At 37.1% G+C, this 19,516-nt stretch overlaps 1 protein-coding gene across 5 annotated transcripts in view; it reads left to right on the top strand.

Annotated features, from left to right (window-relative positions):
* The window catches only part of PDK3 (pyruvate dehydrogenase kinase 3), a 117,122-nt gene that overhangs the window by 90,544 nt on the left and 7,062 nt on the right, over window positions 1-19,516 (top strand). For all 5 annotated transcript variants that reach the window (XR_009155420.1, XM_058185943.1, XM_058185946.1 and 2 more), the window contains 3 exons: window positions 3,087-3,188; window positions 3,695-3,805; window positions 19,014-19,127. Coding sequence is in view for 4 of the 5 variants with exons in the window: in XM_058185943.1 (XP_058041926.1) it covers window positions 3,087-3,188; window positions 3,695-3,805; window positions 19,014-19,127 (327 nt within the window). In the remaining variant the exon portion in view is untranslated. The remainder of the gene's footprint in view (window positions 1-3,086; window positions 3,189-3,694; window positions 3,806-19,013; window positions 19,128-19,516) is intronic.

Consider the following 19,516-nt stretch of genomic DNA (forward strand, 5'->3'; position numbering starts at 1 on the left):
TTTCCATCCTTCACAATTGAATAATATCATTCCATAGATTTATACCATACAAATAGCAAATAAAAATCCTATAATTTATATCCTAAACAAATCAATTCCAAAAATTAACCATAATCATCATATTCACATCTTAAACATTCCTCCCCTCTCCCATTCTATTTTCCATCATTTCCAAACCAATTAACTTAGCATCTAACAACAAAGGATTCCCACTCTTTAAAACATTAATATAAAAATGTCTCGCTCTCATAACTGAATTAAGAAAATACTTTCTGCCTCTAAAATTCACTGACAAACCAATTGGGACTTCCCATCTAAAGTATATCTGATGTTTCTTAAACTCATCCACTAAAAAAGCAAATTCTCTTCTCTTTCTTAACATTTTAGGAGGAATTTCCTTCATCATTTTTATATCTTGTCCCAATATTTGAAATTTATTTTTATAAAAGGCTTGCAAAATTTCATACTTAACCTTTTTAGTTGTAAAATAAATAACCACATCCCTCGGTACTCTATTTTGTCTTGCCCACCAAGAATTAACACGATAAATTCTTTCAATATTAGTCTCAAAATCTTCTGGCTCCACACCCTTTATCTGAACAAAGACTTGCGTAAAAATCTCCTTTAAATTTTCCTTCCTATTTTGTTTCAACCCCCTCACCCTTATAGCATATTCCATTAATCTATATTGTAATATTACTCTTTCTTCATCTGCCCTATCTACCTTTGCCTGTATATCTTCCATCTTATTATCTAAATTCCAATTATTTTGATTTTTTTGAATTTCTTCTATTTTCCTTTGCAATTCTAAATTAGCTTTATTAATTTCTGCAAGATCATCCTCCATCTGAATACAAGAGCTCAATATTTGCGCAATTGCATCCTTTACCATTTTCATTTCCCTCTTCTGCTCTTCCACCACTTCCTTAAAATCCAACATCTCTTTCTCTATTTCATCAAATTTTTGATCTATTTCTAAAAAATGACTCTCCAAAAACTCCTGTAAAGAATTTCTTAATTCCTTTTTAATTTCTTCTTTTAATTTTTGAATCTGAGCTGAGGAAATTTCAAAGTTTTTAATGACTTTTGGCACTATTTGCTTGAAAGCCATTTTTTTTAAAAAAAAAAATAGAGCTTAATAATGGACCAAGAAAAAGAAAAAAAAATTAAAAAAGAAAAATTCAAAAAACTTTTCTTCTAAATCACTATAATCCCAAAGAAGAAGAAAAAATATAAATCATAAGATTCTCGTTTCTTCCATTTAGTCAGTATCTTCCTATATATCTTCTATTTCAACACTAGCTATTAGTAAGCATTTCTACTTTCGTTTTCAGTACACACATTCCACAAAACCGCCATTTGCTTTCTTCTCTCCTATCTTCGCAGCAAATATATCCTCAGGGGCTTGCAGTCTTCTTACAAACAAGTGTTAAAACTCCAGTTTTTGCTCCGTCCACGTTACAGTCCATCATAAATCAACTCCAGCCGTGGAAATTGGACGCTTCGTTTGTCCGCCATAAAGGCAGAAGCCTTGCCCAGCCAGGAGCTTATCAGGCTATGGAAGGAGAACTCCCCATAAGCCTTAGAAGCTTATTAGGGTGTCTCAACTTCAACCTGAATACTCATCTTTCCTTCTTTGCCCGAAGGAGAGAATTCCAAGCTGTCGGACCCAGATTTACGATGTCCTGACAGCTCTACTGACTAGGGAGTTAGCAGCTAAATCATAGCTGCTTCTCCACGAAGCGGAGCCATACCGGAAGCCGAACTCTGTTGTTGTTGTTGTTATTGTTATACCAGATTGATCATGTGGCACAAAAGAAGTGAATACGTTTTTCTGCAGCATCAGTTCTTCCACATGGAGTCTAAATTTCTGTCACTTTTGGGTGGTGAAAACCCCAGGAAATGAGTAGTGCCTGGATTAGAGTAGTTGTAAATTTATCCTGTTGTGAGTGAAGAGGGATAGCATCTTCCTTGAAGGGCACCTCCTCTGCAAGAAGTTACTGCTCAGTCTGGACATTTTAGACAGTAATACACAATGCAACCTCCCCTTTTAGAGGAAGATTATTGAGGCTTCGGATCTGGAAAAGCTGATTATCTGGGGCCATTTTATTCAGGTTTCAGGTCTGAGGTCTAATATGCATAAAAAAAGGATTGCTATTGTGAATATCATCTGATGAGACTAGGATCAATGAGTACAATCCATTTGGTATACTCTGTAGGTTTAGCTAGGAGTCTGCTATAATATGTTAAATGTTTCTAACTGAAGTGATCTATAAAATCACTTCATATATAAATTATTCAAATAAATAAATAAATAGACATCCATAAACAAAATTTTGAGCTTCCACAAAGAAATATCAACATTTCAATGAAAATTCCTTATAAGATGTAATTATTCCCTTAGAATTAATAATGAAAGTACTTTTTGAAATTTTTACAGTTCTTTTTCCCCATGAAATCTGACACTTTAAAATTGAAACTCTTGGAAATAATTTTTCTCTTTTCTCAGCTTTAGTCCAGAAAATTTTGTACTTGTTTTGTACTGGTTAAAAAAAGTAGAGCAACTTAGAGCAATATTTTATATACTTATAAAATATATACTTTATATATACTTTAAAATATATACTTTATATACTTTAAATAGAAAAATGAAGTGGGGTATCTTTGTAGAGACATGACAAAGGATATCTCTCATGAACATGTGGATTATATGTCTACAGCTATCTGCCAAGCAGGCTGGCTGATTGCTCACAACAGATTGAGCTCCAATTTAAAAATACAATTACATTAATAAGATTAGGCTTTATTATAATTAAAAGTAATTTTTGTACAAAGAAATATGCTCTTCTCTAACAAATACATACTTTTGCATGACAAGAAAAAATGTTTACGAGGTGTCATTTATATACTTGAATGATTTATAATGAAAACATTCAGGTTACTGTCTTTTTTAAAATTTTATATAAATGATAAGAGAAGTTCATAGTATTAAATTAAAAGATGAGCAGAATTTAAAATTTTCTGAGGTTGTTACTAACATGAATTAAGCATCTTTAAGAAGCTAAAAATTTTGCTTCAAATTGCAGAATTCAATGCGAGCTACAGTGGAGCTACATGAAGGTAAATGTAAAAGCTATCCATCAATTAAAACATTAGTCACTTTGGGAAAAGAAGACCTATCAATAAAGGTAAATAATAAACTAAAATATAAAAAATCTTGTTTTATTTGTTAACCAAGGTAGAAAACAACTGTATATGTTGGGTACCTTTGTGAATAATGTAGTTAACATAAAAGGGAACACATCTTGAAAAAAATTTATGACAAGATATAGGTATTAATTTTCTTTTAGGTAATATTTCATTTCAAATTATTATGATTATTTGGCTCCCTGAATATTTATTTACACATTCATTTTAATTTATAGCTACTTGATGAATTGAGCAGGCTTTTCTAACATGGGCCACCTATTTTTCAGTAACTATAGTTAGGATTGTGTTTATCAATATAGGGAGGCTGGATATTGGACTTACTTCATGAATGATGAATTTATTTTATGTTTTGGAATTGCTACGTCTCGGTCTTTCTACACTAGATCTGTAAATTTAACCATTGGAAATTGTAGACAAATATGGTATATTATTTTAGTTCCTTGAGGGACATTGTGTTATATCAATTTCTGGTTTTATTCTATAGATAAGTGATAAAGGTGGTGGTGTACCTCTGAGAAAAATAGATCGCCTTTTTAATTATATGTATTCAACTGCTCCCAGGCCTAATTTGGAGCCATCAAGAGCTGTACCTTTGGTAAGTTCTTTTCTGCAAGCTAAAATGTTCCCCAGATTGTTTTTCAACATAAAGCACATTAAGGGAATAAGAGTTTGTAATATGAACACAAGCTCTTCACTTGAGATGTTGTCATAATAATATATACATAATAGAGCAGGGGTGTCAAAGTCGATTTCATTGAGGGCTGCATCAGGGTTGTGCTTGACCTTGGGGGGCTGGGGTGGGCGTAGCCAGGGTGGCATTGCATGGCCAGCTCAACATCGCTCATGTCGAGGGGCACCTGTGGTGGCCCAGGCAGGTCTGGGGGAATCCATTGTCTCCAGCAGAGGAAGGCGAGATCAGGGTGAGTTCCAAACTCTTGTCCTCAAGAGGAGCCTCGCAGTCCCTCTCAGGCCATGCAAAGGACCCCCGAACAGCAGCAGAAGGCAAGTGCCCAGCCTGGCCCTCAAGCTCCCAGGGCACTGGGACCCCACAGCCCAGCCCTGCTTTGAGGGGGCACCCGGCTGCATTTACCTCCTCCTCAAGGCTGCTGCTGCAGGGTTCGCTGTCCTTGGGCACATTGCTCATGGCGTATGCAGGAGGGCAAAGTGTGTGTGTCAGAGGGATGCCCACTCCCTTCATGCGAGGAGACCCGGCTTTGTAACCAAGGCATCCTCAGCAATAGGATGGGAGACCGTCAGGAGGAGGGGACAAGGGGATGGCAAAAGGCCAGTAGGGCTGCTGGTGGCCAAGTGTTAAGGCAGGACTTCCCTCAGAATCCGACTCCCTCATTATAATCTTTCCTTCCTTCCTTCCTTCCTTCCTTCCTTCCTTCCTTCCTTCCTTCCTTCCTTCCTTCCTTCCTTCCTTCCTTCCTTCCCTCCCTCCCTCCCTCCCTCCCCCTTTCCTTTTTTTAAGCTGTCAGATGCTTCTAGCAGAGGCTTCCTATTTTCACCAGTCCCCCATCGTTGCTTCAGTGTGGTTTTCAGCTCACTTCTCCCAGACTCGTGCACGTGTGTGTGTGTGTGTGTGTGTGTACCCCTTTCAGCCAAGCGCTGTGACATTAGAGAGGAAAAGATTGGAAGAGATAAACTGGGCTTCTTGAAGTCTTCCCCAGAGCCGGGGGTTTAGAAAAAGAAACAAGCATTGCAAAAAAAAACAAACAGTTTTTGTTAGCTTGCAGCCTACCATCGGCAGAAGGTCTCTGTTGAGGGCATGGGGCTGCAAAGAGTGAGACGCCACCCCCTGCCCACCCACCCACCCCCGCGTACACACACACTCTCTCTCTCAAACAAACAAACAAACTTCTGTGATGGTAGGCTGCAAAGTACAAACTAACAAAAGCTGTTTTTTGCAATGCTTGTTTCTTTTTCTCAGCCCCCTGGCTCAGCTCCCTTTGAAAGGCCAGCGAGCAGGGCATGGAGGCGCCGGTGGAGATGCAGCTGATCTACCATCCGGTGGCAGCCATGCGGGCTGGACTGCGGTCAGCCTTAGATGCGTGCCATCACCTCAGCCCTGCCCCTTGGGTGTGTGCACAGGAGGCTCCGAGTGTGTTAGGGCTGGCGTCCTGCATGAAGGGCAGCACTCAGCACGCAGTCCCTAGGGACACCAGGCCCTGTGTGCAAACCCAGGGGACGGGGCTGAGGTGGTGGCATGGAATCTAAGGCTGGCCGCAGTCTGGCCCCAATGGCCTCGATGGCAGATCAGTCCCTGTTGGCCTGGGCCAGTTCTTTGATGTTTCCAGGGCAGACCCGCAGGCCAGATCTAATCACCTTGTGGGCAGAAACTGGCCCATGGGCCTTGAGTTTGACAGCACTGTAATAGAATCTAAATTATAGGGTATTAATGTTTAGTTATTAATGTGTTATTAAACTTAAAATCAAAATATGGTATATGTAGTGAAAACATACTTTAAAAATTTGCAAAATGTAATACCTGATGTTTGCCATCAATTCTACAGATACTTATATTTTAGCCTTCATAAGGGTGACAAAAGAAACATGCCAATATCAGTCCAGTAACTCTCATGTATTCTGGTAGAATTCTTTCTGACTTTTTTATATTTTGTATTTTTTGTTTATCAGTTGTCAAATGCATGCATCAGTTTATATAAATCACTGTTTGTATAACAGGAATGTGATTACTTTCCATGTTGTCATTTCCATACATTTCATGAAAACAGTATTTTAAGTTGTGCTGAACATGAATTCTGTGGCTTTGTTTCAGTATTGGGGAAAATAGCAGAATTTAAAATAAGAAACAGCCTTGAACTGTTTGAATGAAATTCTTGATGGAGTACCATTCAGTAAACATTTCAGGTAAAAGTGAAGTCAGAATACTAAAACTATCTAGTGGCATGGATATTTATACATTTTGAACTTATCCTTCCAACTCTCCCTCTTATGATAGTAAGTAATCTTAGTAGCACAAACCAAATGGAATGTTGCTAAAGGACTTTAAGTTCTTTAACTTAAATTACTCATAATTCTAGTTGTGAAATAAATGCAATCACCATTATATAGCCCATATCTGCAATATTACACTACCTACTATGGAAAAATGGTTGGTTAAATTGACAGCTCTTGCTGAGATGGATAAACTAACTTACTTGATTTTATTGATTTCCAACAGAAAAAAGTGCATATTACAGTTCATAAAGAGCCAAGAAATTTTGTAAATTCTTAAATTTTCAAAATCTTTTATTTCTTTTTTTAAATAAAATTCATTTTTTATTATAAAAAATCAATTTTTAATTTTTTTAAATTAAAAATTAAACAGCTTACATTTTAATTCTTTAGAATTTTTTAAATTCTTAACAGTCTAAGAGAAAAAAATAAACATGGAAAAAGAGACAGACACTTCAAAACAGGGAAGATAGTGATGAAATTTTCAAGACAGAGAAAAAAGGCCAAGAACTCTTGTAAATTATTGTAAACTTTGCAACAGGGAAAATATTTAATTTTCAGAAATTTTTAATTTTTTAAAGAATAACCAAAGAAAGTCATGGAAAAAGAGACTGACACTATGGTGACTTGCAGAGTATGTCATGTGTTTCAGTTTATGCCCACAGAGGAACCAAACTATGTGTGTATCAAATGTAAACTAGATTAGGTGAAACCTTACTCAAAAACAGTAACTGTGAGAGAGACTTTTTTTTTTTTTTGCAAATTTTTTTTATTTTTCCATAATAATTCCCACAATTTGACCAGTGTACAATACAATCACTTATCCAACAATCAGTCCTATACTCAAATTATACTCAGTCAGGGCTGCTCGACTGCCACTCCCCCCTTTAATCCTTTCTTCCCTTCTCATCCTTCTTAAACTTCCCCCACCACCTTCTCCTCGCTTTCCTACTTCCCCTCCTCTTTCCCACTTCTCACTACCATCCTTTCTAACCCTCTATCTTCTCCTTCTTCTCCTCCTCCTTCCCTTCTTTCCTCCTTACCCACCTCCCTACCTACTTTCTTCCTTCTTTACTCCTCTTTCCTTACCCTTTCCCTTCGGGAGTGTTTGTCGAGCAGTCCCGACATTACACCATTCAACTTGTTTAATTCTACCATTATTCCTGTACAATGGCAACCAATCAATTTATAGTCTTCCCTTCCCGCCTCCTTCCCCGAGACTTCCCAGAACAGAATACAGGGTATTGTAACTAACAAACATAATCTAAAATATAACATAAAACATATTCCATTTCACACCATCACACTATCAATTCCCTTCTTTCTTAAACTAATACATAATAATTCCTAACTTCACTCAAAAACTAATTGACATATTTTAATCTGATACTTATTTTGAATATAATCAATCCACTTCCTCCATTCCAATATATATTTTTCTTGTGTACAGTCTTTCAAGTAGGCAGAAATTTTTGCCATTTCTGCTAAATTTGATACTTTACTAATCCATTCTCCAATTGTAGGTAAGTCTTCTTTCTTCCAATATTGTGCAATCAATAATCTTGCAGCAGTTATTAAATTCAGAATCAGTTTTGTCTCTATAACAGTGCAATCTGTGATTATTCCTAATAAAAGAACTGTGGAACAAACTTGATCTTCTTTTTCAAAATGTTCTGCATAATCCACCATATTTTAATCCAAAAGGCTTTAACTTTTTTGCAAGTCCACCATATATGATAATAGGTAGCATCCTCACAATCACATCTCCAACATTTTGCTTTCACATTTGGATACATACATGACAGTTTTTTAGGATCTAAATGCCATCTATAAAACATTTTATATAAATTTTCTCTTAAATTTTGTGCTTGCGTGAATTTAACATTCCTCACCCAAATTTTTTCCCATGTTTCTAACATTATAGGTTGTTGAAAATTTTGTGCCCATTTTACCATACAATCTTTAACCAACTCCATTTCTGAATCAATTTCAACCAATACATTATATAATCTCTTTATATGCTGTTGACCTTGATCTTTTATTTGTTTTACCAGATTATCATCACTTTGCCTTATACCAATTTTCTGATCTATTTTCCATCTAGATTGCAATTGTCCATACTGGAACCATGTATAATTTCTTCCTTCATCCTCAATTTCTCCTAGATTTCAACTGTAATTCCCCTTTTCCATAGTCAAAAGCTCTTTGTAAGTGATAACTTCCATTTTTTGTAATATATTTATATTCTCTATCATATGTCTGGGGATGGTCCATATTGGTATCTTTCCATCTAACTTATATTGATATTTTTTCCAAATCCTCAACAACGCACTTCTGACCATATTATTCTTAAATGTCTTATCAATTTTCTTGTCATATATTACATATGCGTGCCATCCATATAACAAACCATAACCTTCTATATTCAAAATCCTTTCCTCTGTTAAATTAATCCAATCAGAAATTAAAGTTAAAACAACTGCATCATAGTACAATTTCAAATTAGGCATTTTAAACCCCTCTTTCCTAACGTCTTGCATTATTTTTAACTTTATCCTCGGTTTTTACCCTTCCATACAAATTTATTAATCCTTTTGCCATTCTTGTAAATTTGCATCTTTCTTCAAAATTGGAATCATTTGAAACAAAAATAAAAATCTAGGCAAAACATTCATTTTATAGCTGCCACTCTTCCCAACAATGATAATTGTAACTTCTTCCATTCTCCATTTCTTTAATTACTTTTCCCCACAATACCTCATAATTGTTTTATATAATTTTACATTCGATGCTGTAATGTATACTCCTAAGTATTTAACCTTTTAACTACTTCATATCCAGTTATTCTTTCTAATTCTTCCTCTGATGTGTATTCATATTTTTAATTATCATTTTGTCTTCTGTTGATTCACTTTAAACCCAGATACCTTACTATACTGATCAATTGTCTCCATCAAATATACAGCTGAATGTATTGGTTGAGATAAAGAAACAACCAAATCATCTGCAAACGCTCTTAATTTATAATCTTGATTTTAATTCTAATTCCTTTTATTCGATCTAAACCACGTATCTTACTCAATAATATTTCCAAAGTTAGAATGAATAATAATGGTGACAAGGGACATCCTTGTCTAGTCCCTTTCTCAATCTTGAAAGATTCTGTTAATCCACCATTTACTATTATTTGAGCTGTTTGCTTTTGATATATAGCCTTAATTGCTTGAATAAAATAATCCCCAAATTGCATTTTTTCTATTACTTTAAACAAAAACTGCCAATCCAATCTATCAAAAGCTTTTTCGGCATCCAAAAAGAGGAATGCTGCTGAAACCTGGCTGTTTTCTTCCAAATATTCAAGTAAATTTACAATTTGTCTCATATTATATCTCATCTGTCTCCCCTTAATAAATCCTGATTGGTCATTATGAATTAATTGATTCATCAGTGGCATCAATCTATTCGCTAGTATCTTAGCAAATATCTTATAATCAGTATTTAAAAGCGATATTGGCCTATAATTCTCTGGTTTAACACCATCTCGATCTTCTTTAGGTATTAATGAAATAAAAGCTGTCCTCCATGAAGGAGGAGTTTCTCCTCCCCTTTGTATTCTGTTAAATAACTCCTTAAGTGGTACAATCATCTCATTTTGTAAATTTTTATAATAAGTAGTTGTCAAGCCATCTGTACCTGGTGCTTTATTCGCTTTAAGCTGCTTAATTGCAAACACTATTTCCTCTGAAGAAATTAATTGATTCAACTCTTCCCTTTGATCTACTGTAATTTCTAAAATACCGTGGTCCTGTAAATATCTATCTATATCTTTATCACTAATCACATCTCTAGAATATAACTTAGTATAATATTCTAAAAAAGCTTTTTTAATCAAATTTTGCTGATATACTTCCTTACCTCTATATTCTATTTTATCAATTATCGTCGTTTCTGTTTCTTTCTTAATAAATATGCTAACCACCTTCCAGGTTTATTAGAATTATTAAACAAATTATGTCTTACATATTGTAAATTAGTTGCCACCTGATCTGCCATTAACATATTAAATTGACCTCTTAATATATTTATTGACTCTTTTGTTTTACTATCTCCTGGATTGCCTACCAATAACTGCTCCTTCCTTTTAATTTCCTCTTCTAGTTCTTTTCGCCTTTTGTGCAGTCTATTTCTATATTTATTATTCATCTCTAATAAAATTCCCCTCATATAAGCTTTACTGGTGTCCCAAACTATCTCTATAGGTGTCCCTTTATCCATGTTCAAAGAAAAAAATTCCTTCATTAGAGTTTTACATTCATTTACATTTTGTTCATATTTAAACAAGTTCTCATTCATCCTCCACGACCTCCTGGCCTCTTTTTCCCGATCTAACTCAATCCATACCGGGCTATGATCAGACAAGGTTCTAGAACAAATTTTGTCTTCTTCACTCTGAAAAACAAATCATTAGTAATTAAAATGAAATCAATCCTAGAAAAGATTGATGTCTGTCAGAAAACATGTAAAATCTCTCTCTTTTTCATTGCGTTCTCGCCATACATCTCTCAATTCTAAATCTTCCATCAAATCAAAGAATGCCTTTGGCAGTTTTACACGATTGGAAATATTTCTAAGACTTCTTTTATCTTTCTGGGTATCCATCACTCCATTCCAATCACCCATTAATATATAAGTTTTATAATCCCAAGATGTTATTCTTTTATGTAAAAACTTATAAAATTTTTCTTCTTGTTGATTTGGTGCATAAACTCCTATTAAAAGTATTTTTCTCCCTTCCAATAAAAGTTCAATAGCAATATATCTTCCTTGATTATCCGCTTCAGTTAATGTTGCAGATAAATTACTCTTTATATAAACAATTAGTCCATTCTTCTTTTCTGTAGCAGATGCAACAAAATGCATTCCCAATTTCGAATTTATCAAATATTTCTGGTCTAATGTTCTAATATGTGTTTCTTGTAAACATACAATGTCATTTTTAAATTGCTTCAAATAATGAAATATCTTTCTTCTCTTTTGTGGTGAGTTTAATCCATTGACATTCCAAGATAAAAGTCTAATTGCCATTATCAGCAATCGGAAACTTTTGAAGCACCAGCCGCAAATCATATCTTTCTTTGGGCCTTGCTCCTCCCACTGTTTCCGTCTTGGTAATAGCAGATTGAGCCTGTTGAGCCTTTTCTTCTTGTTCCTTGCGTTTGACAGCTGCTCTTGTCATCCTTGGCTCTTTTGGAATCTCTGATCCCATCTTAGACACATCCAACGCTTGTAAACGGTCTTCTTCCATTACTATCACTTCTTTTTCTTTAATTTCACCTTCCTTTCTCCTACCATCCGGAGATGGTGGACTTCCAGCCTTAAGCACATAAGCATAAAACTCTTGTGCTTTACTGACTGTATTAAGACGATGTGCTTTCCCTTCGTAGTAAACTATTATACCAATTGGGATGTCCCATCTGTACTCAATTTGACGTTTTTTTAAGTTCGTTCACCAAAAAAGCAAACTCCTTCCTACCTCTCAACATTTTGGGGGGAATTTCCTTTAGTATTAAAATATCTTGGCCGACTGCTTGAATCTTGTCTCCTTTAAAAAAAGCTTGTAAAATCTCATTTCTCACTGTTCTAGTAGTAAAATAAATAACAATGTCTCTGGGAAGATTTCTTTGTCTTGCTATCCAGGAATTCACACGATAAATTTTATCAATATAAAATGCCACATCTGCTGGCCGAACTGCCAAAATCTCTGCAAAGGCCTCCGAAAAAATTTGCTTCAAATTCTCATTTTTACATTCTTTTAGTCCACGGATTCGTAAAGCAAGTTCCATTGCTCTATATTGTACCAAAACAATTTCATCATCAACTTTATCCATTTTACTTTGAACTGCCTCAATCTCATTTTCCAATTTTAAATTAACTTTCTTTATTTCTTCTACTTCCTGCTCCAATAAAATCACATTTGATGCCAGACCCTGTACTGCTGACACCAAACCTTCTTTAACTTCTTTATTTCCAGTCTGAATTTCTAACATCTGTTTTTTCATCTCTGACATTTCTTCTGTAATTAATTTAAACTTATCCTCTATCTGGGAAGTTTGCCAATTCATAGCATCGTTAAGAGATTCTTTCATAAATTCTTTCAGGTTATCCTGAAGTGCTTCCAAATTTAGTGATTTTGTATCTGCTGTATGTGCTGGAGAGACTCCCGGTGTTAATGTTCCTGGAGTTTTTGTAGCAGTTGACTTTAATTGTTTTGCTGCCATCTCTTAAAATTTCTCTTTAACTTAATATTACGTATAAACCTTTTAAGTCTTTTTTTTTTCCAGTCTCAGTATCTCTTCTCCCTTCTCATTACAATGTTTAAAAAAAAAAAATTTCCAGCTGGCCTCAGCAATAAACAACAGACAGTGAGACTTGTAACACTTTCGTTTTCAACTGTGTAGCTCATTAAAGAACAATCGCCATTTTCACTTTGAAGTCAGATCCAAAACTTAAAAAAAAAAAATAACAGGGAATTGATTGCTTACTTGCTTTTATAATTAGAGCTCTCCTGTTTCTGTTCAGTCCGGTATTATCTTCTTTAAGTTAAAATTGGTCCCGGCTAATATTACGTATAAACCTTTTAAGTCTTTTTTTTTTTTAAATCAGTCTCAATATCTCGATCTCTTCTCCCTTCTCATTACAATGTTTAAAAAAAATTTCCAGCTGGCCTTCAGCAATAAACAGCAAACAGAGAATTGTAACACTTTCGTTTTCAACTGCGTAGCTCATTAAAGAACGATCGCCATTTTCACTTTGAAGTCAAATCCAAAACTTAAAAAAAAAAATAACAGGCAATTGATTGATTACTTGCTTTTATAATTAGAGCTCTCCTGTTTCTGTTCAGTCCGGTATTATCTTCTTTAAGTTAAAATTGGTCCCGGAAGTTGGTCGCGGCAATTAGGTCTGCCGGAGCAGGAAAAAAGCCTCAGATCTGGAGCACTTTGAAGTTCTGAGGGGGCTTAACCCTTCGAGCCCCCTGGTATCTTCCAGGAGCTCTAGGGAAGCTCTACCTCTGCTTCTTTTTGCTCACCACCGCTTCTTCTCCCGAAGAGGGGGGTTTCCGAACTGCTGGACAGCTGATTGTCGCTGTCTTAGCAGTCCAACATGATCCAGAGGTTGGTGACCAGAAAGATCACCTCCATTGCCAACGGAGCCAACCAGTTTTTGTTACTCAAAAACAGTAACTGTGAGAGAGACCTTGAAGTCCTAGTGGATGATCATTTAAACATGAGCCAACAGTCTGTGGCAGCAGCCAAAAGAGGTAATACAATCCTTGGTTTGTATAAACAGTGACATACAATCAAAATCATGTGAAGTATTAGTACCACTTTATATAGCCTTAGTAAAACCACACCTGGAATACTGCATCCAGTTTTGGTCATCACATTACAAAAAAGATGTTGAGACTCTGGAAAGAGTGCAGAGAGGAGCAACTAAGATGGTTAAGGGCCTGGAGACAAAACATATGAAGAACGATTGCAGGAATTGTATATGGCAAAGAATAATGATCTTAAAACTTTCATTGATAAAGAAATGATTGATATTGATGTCATAGAAATGGGCAGAATTGATAGAAACATAAGATACATTGTTTGTAAAGCAAGGAACTTTAAAGAAAAATAAAAAGGGAATTAATATTGATCAAGATTGAAATATCAAAGAGATTAATGCATAAGGGATTTTTTGAAATAATGAATGTTAGCCTGTATCATTTTTTTATTTGTTGTTTTTATTTTTCCTTTTATATGATTAAGAATAATGATTTTAAAAATGTTTATTGAAATGTAATGAGATTATGGATGTTGATGTTATAAACACTGAAAAGAAAGTAATTAGTAAATGGGAATATAGGGTTCTAATATAGATGGAAGAGATAAGAAAAGCAAAAAAGTGGGGGAGGGACTTGATCAAAGAGTTAAATTTGGGACAGAGGGTTAGACTAGAATTTCTTTTTTATATTATAAATATATATTTTATATTTTATATTATAGTGAAATTAAAAAGTGGGGAAGGGAAATATATTGATTTTATAGGTTGATTCAGCCTTCCATCCTTTATAAGGTAGGTAAAATGAGGACCCAGATTGTTGGGGGGGCAATAAGTTGACTTTGTATATAAATATACAAATAGAATGAGACTATTGCCTTACACAATGTAAGCCGCCCTGAGTCTTTGGAGAAGGGCGGGATATAAATGTCAAAATAAAATAAAATAAAATAAAATAATAAAATAAAATAAAATAAAATAAAATAAAATAAAATAAAATAAATAATAAAATAATATAAATAAAATAAAATAAAATAAAATAAAATAAAATAAAATATACAAGAGCGTGGGGGGAAATTGAATTGGATTTGATTATGTACCTGGCTGATATTTTGTTCAAAAAACATTGCATGTGGTTTTGTTTAAAAAAAAATTCCAAAAAAACCCCAAGTGCAATTATTTGCTTAATAACTGCAGCAAAAATGTTATAAAATGACTTTAACTGCCTTGCTTACCATCGGAAATTTTGGGCTCCATTGTGGTTGTAAGTTGAGAGCTACCTGTAGAAGATTATGATATAACTTTAGAAAGAGAGGTTTTTCAGCTGCTGTTAAAAATATTGGAAAAATATTATATCAGCATAGTTGCACTATTACTGATCATATTAAATTGTAATCTAATTACACTGGAACCTGTCCTTTCTGCATTTCTTTTCTATTGTGGGTACAAAAGCTATTAGATTGTTTAATAGATGCAGATGTAACATTGCACAATGATTAATGCAATGAAAGGCCATGAAAGAGGATTGGGTTATTCATGTGAAAGAATTGCAGTAGGAAAAAGAATCTGAACTGGAACTTAAGTTGCTGAGATTTGTTCTTTGCTACATATGTTTGAAAGTTTAATATAGACTGTGTGCTGTGAAGAATCTTCATTTTATGTGTTGGAAGAAATATCCATCTGGGTTCAGTTCCAAGTGGGGACAAAGACACTGGAAACATGGAGGCTGCTTGGAAAGATGGTTTAATGGTGGTCAGGATTACATGGCTTGAGTTCCTGAACAGAGAAGGGAAGGGAAGGGAAGCTGTGCGCGCCCTGGCTTTATGCTTTCTCTGAGCTTTGAATTTTCTGGGGCACAAGAAGAGTATCCTGATTGGTTGTCAGACTCCCAGGGAGTGGGGGTCTTAGCTAGCCTTGCTGGCTGATGTAATCTTCCCAGGTGCCATGTGGTGAATTTCTGTTGCTAGATGTGTTGCCATGTGGTGAGTTTCTGTTGCTAGATGTGTTGCAGATGATTGCCCATTGACAAAGGTGGGGGAAAGGAGCGAGCTTGGCTGAGGCCTTAATGGCCCATTGACAAAGGTGGGTGGGAGGCAGGGAGCTGCAGGGAGCTGCTTTGTCCTTAAAACATGTTTCTCCATTTCTCATCCAGGGAAATATATTCTGCCTTTTAAATATTTTCTAAAATATTTCATTCTTCTAGGAGGGGGGTGGGTGCTAACTTCCTACATATGTATTACACAATAGTTTGTAGAAATGGTTCAAAATAAAATACAGTCATGTAAAATATTTTTTCTTGCATCTCTAGATGGCAGTCGATTCATAACATAAAAGAGAACACGCAGCAGCAATAAGAACAAGTGATTTGGAGAAAATGACACAAAAATCTGCTATTTTTTAAAAAAACTAGGATACTTAGCAAAGTTTTGGAAAGGGGAGTTATTACTCCCCTGCCATGGACGGATCATTCGCTCCTTCGCCTGGACTTTCAAACCGCAAACCCACACCGCAGGGAGATGGAGCCAGTTCGGTGGTTCCGTCCCAGGCGCCTGATGGACCCTAGTAGGTTCCTGACGGAGCTTGGGCCGATTCCTGAGGATCTAGCCCACGGCTCGGCCGAAGAACTTGTTGCCACCTGGGAAAGGGCGGCGATAGGGGCTTTGGACCGCGTCGTGCCTTTGTGGCCTCTGACCTGGCGCTGCTCTCGACCAGCTCCTTGGTTTACTGAGGAGCTGAGAGAGATGAAGTGCCAGAAAAGACGCCTAGAGAGTGCTTGGAGAGCCAGCCATTCCGAATCTGACCGAACACTAGTATGGTCTCATATTCAGGCCTATCTAGTGGCGATAGGGACGGCAAAGCAGGAATGCTTTTCCGCCCTTATCGCATCGGCAGATAACCGCCCAGCCGCCTTGTTTAGGGTGACCCGCTCCCTTCTTTTTCAGGGGGCTCGGGAGGACCCCTTGCAGGGACGTGCTGAGGAATTTGGAAGGTATCTGCACGATAAAATCACTCAGATCCAGGACGGGCTGGACGCCGATTGAGTGGATTCAGGCGGGATGATGCAGGCAGGTCTTGAGAATATTGTTTGGGCGGAGTTGGACTCTGTGACTCCCGAAGACATGGACAGGATACTCGGGAGGTTGAATGCTACCACATGTTTATTGGACCTGTGTCCCTCCTGGTTGGTGCTGGCCACTCAGGAAGTTACACGAGGCTGGCTCCAGGGAATCATTAGTGCTTCTTTGATGGAGGGAGTCTTCCCAGCCACCTTGAAAGAGGCGGTGGTGAGGCCCCTCTTTAAGAAGCCTTCCCTGGACCTGGCTATCTTGGCTATTTACCGTCCTGTCTCCAACCTTCGCTTTGTGGCATGGCAGCTTCCCCGGTACCTGAATGAAACCGTCTATCTAGACCCGTGCCAGTGCGGCTTCAGGCCTGGGTACAGCACTGAGACGGCTTTGGTCGTGTTGGTTGATGATCTCTGGAGGGCACGGGACAGGAGTTGTTCCTCTGTTCTTGTCCTGTTGGATCTGTCAGCGGTGTTTGATACCATCGACCATGCTGCGACGGTTGGAGGGTTTGGGGGTGGGGGGCACCGTTTTTCGGTGGTTCTCCTCCTACCTCTCCAATTGTTCGCAGACGGTGTTGACAGGGGGGGCAGAGGTCGACTGCTAGGCAACTCACTTGCGGGGTGACGCAGGGGTCGATCCTCTCGCCTCTCCTGTTCAACATCTATATGGGGGAGATCATCCGTGGATTCGGGGTGAGTTGTCAACTGTACGCTGACGATACTCAGCTGTACATCTCCACCCTGAACCACCCCAATGAAGCCGTTGATGTGATAACTTGGTGCCTTGAGGCCGTGCGGATCTGGATGGGGATGAACAGACTTCGGCTCAACCCATCCAAGACAGAGTGGCTGTGGATACAAGCGTCCCGGCACAGTCAGCTAATTCCATTGCTGACTGTGGGGGGATGAATCGTTGGCCCCCAGGGAATCGGTGCGCAATTTAGGCGTTCTCCTGGATGCACGGCTGTCTCTAGAAGACCATCTGACAGCCATCGCCAGGGGAGCTTTTTATCAGGTTCACCTGATTTGCCAATTGCGCCCATTCCTGGATCGGGACTCATTATGCACAGTCACTCATGCCCTCGTTACTTCCCGTCTGGATTACTGCAATGCTCTCTACATGGGGCTCCCCTTGAAGAGCATCCGGAGGCTCCAACTGGTACAGAATGCGGCCGCGTGGGGGATTGAGGGAGCGCCTCATAGCTCGCATGTAACACCTCTCCTGCGCAGGCTGCACTGGTTACCAGTGGTCTTCCGGGTGCGATTCAAGGTTTTGGTCATCACCTTTAAAGCGCTCCATGGCATGGGACCGGGATATCTACGGGACCGCCTGCTGCCGCCAGTTACCTCCCATCGACCAGTGCGCTCTCACAGGGAGGGCCTCCTTAGGGTGCCGTTGGCCAACCAATGTCGGCCGGCGGCCCCCAGAGGAAGAGCGTTCTCTGTGGGGGCTCTGGCCCTATGGAATGATCTACCTGTGGGACTTCATCTTCTCCCTGATCTTCGGACCTTTAAGCGCGAGCTCAAAACCTTTTTCTTTCATCAAGTGGGGCTGGCCTAATGATTAATTTTAATATTGAGGGTTTTTAGGGGTTTTTTAAGGGGTTTTAATCTATTTATTACCTTTTATTCAACAATTTTAACATGCAGCTTATTGAATTAGATTTTTAATTAAATATTGTATTTTAAAATTTTTCGATATCTATGTTTTATTTATGCTGCACACCGCCCTGAGTCCTCGGAGAAGAGCGGTATAAAAATATGAAAAATAAATAAATAAATAAATAAATAAATAATATTATGTTGAGCATTAGCTGCCTTTAGGGATTGGATGGCATACAAATAAAATAAATGTGTTTTTCCCTAGAAAAAAACCTGATTTTTACAGTGTTAAAAATGAAGTTTATTATTTAGAAAGAAGAGACCCAGTTTCAAAATGTCTCTGAAACATGAATCTTAGCTGGGATCTGAGTGGCCCACTTCATGGTTGTCAGGAGTATGGGAGAACACTGTTTGTAATGACAATAAGAATGATCTTAATATAGATAAGGTAACACATGGATGAAATTCAGAATTTGAGATGAGAAAATAATACTGTTCTGAGAATTAAAAAGGTATTTGAAAGCCACTACTTGTCAATTCCATGTACATAATAAAGCCTCAATTTAACAGACTTATAAGAGAAAGGAGTGTCTATTAGTCCTGATTTATACCTTAAATGTGCCTGGGATTCTACGGTACATATGTTAAAAGAGCCATTGCCATTTTATGCATGCAATTTTCATTTTTATTTAAAAAGGAATAGATGCATAGCATAACAAATGCTTTTTGTTCTCATGGTGGAAGGTAGTTTTAATTATAAAAACACAGAGGAATCTTTGTGAAGATTCCTGCTTTCTGTCACTTAACATTTAAGGTTTTTTAATTCTTCTGTTACTGATTTTTTTCTTAGGCTGGATATGGGTATGGTCTGCCAATTTCTCGTCTTTATGCTCGATATTTTCAAGGTGACCTCAAATTATATTCTATGGAAGGAGTTGGTACAGATGCAGTAATCTATTTGAAGGTAATAATGGATTATTATAGGAGAATACTATGAATGTACTCCACCAACTCTTGAGGTTTTATAGCTGATTATATTTTGGTGTCAAGGCAAGTGCTTTATTGCTGTGCATTTGTACAGAAGTCATTCTGATTTACTGAAGATAATATTTTTCCACATTCTGAGAACATTTTCTTGAACTCTTTATTCATAGATAATAAAATGGCCTTCGGAACCAGTTTAATAACAGAGTTCAGATGTAACATTACTAAACTTTTCTTTGTTTATTCTTTCCAATAAAAGCTGTTCCTAAATGGAAATATTAAGATAGAAAGACAATTAAATGTTTCATTATTGAAACAACTCCAAATCTGAGTTGGAATATATTTTATTGTAAGGCTTCAGTAACTAAA

The sequence above is a fragment of the Ahaetulla prasina genome, chromosome 5 (genome assembly GCF_028640845.1).
Source record: "Ahaetulla prasina isolate Xishuangbanna chromosome 5, ASM2864084v1, whole genome shotgun sequence".
NCBI lineage: Eukaryota > Metazoa > Chordata > Lepidosauria > Squamata > Colubridae > Ahaetulla > Ahaetulla prasina.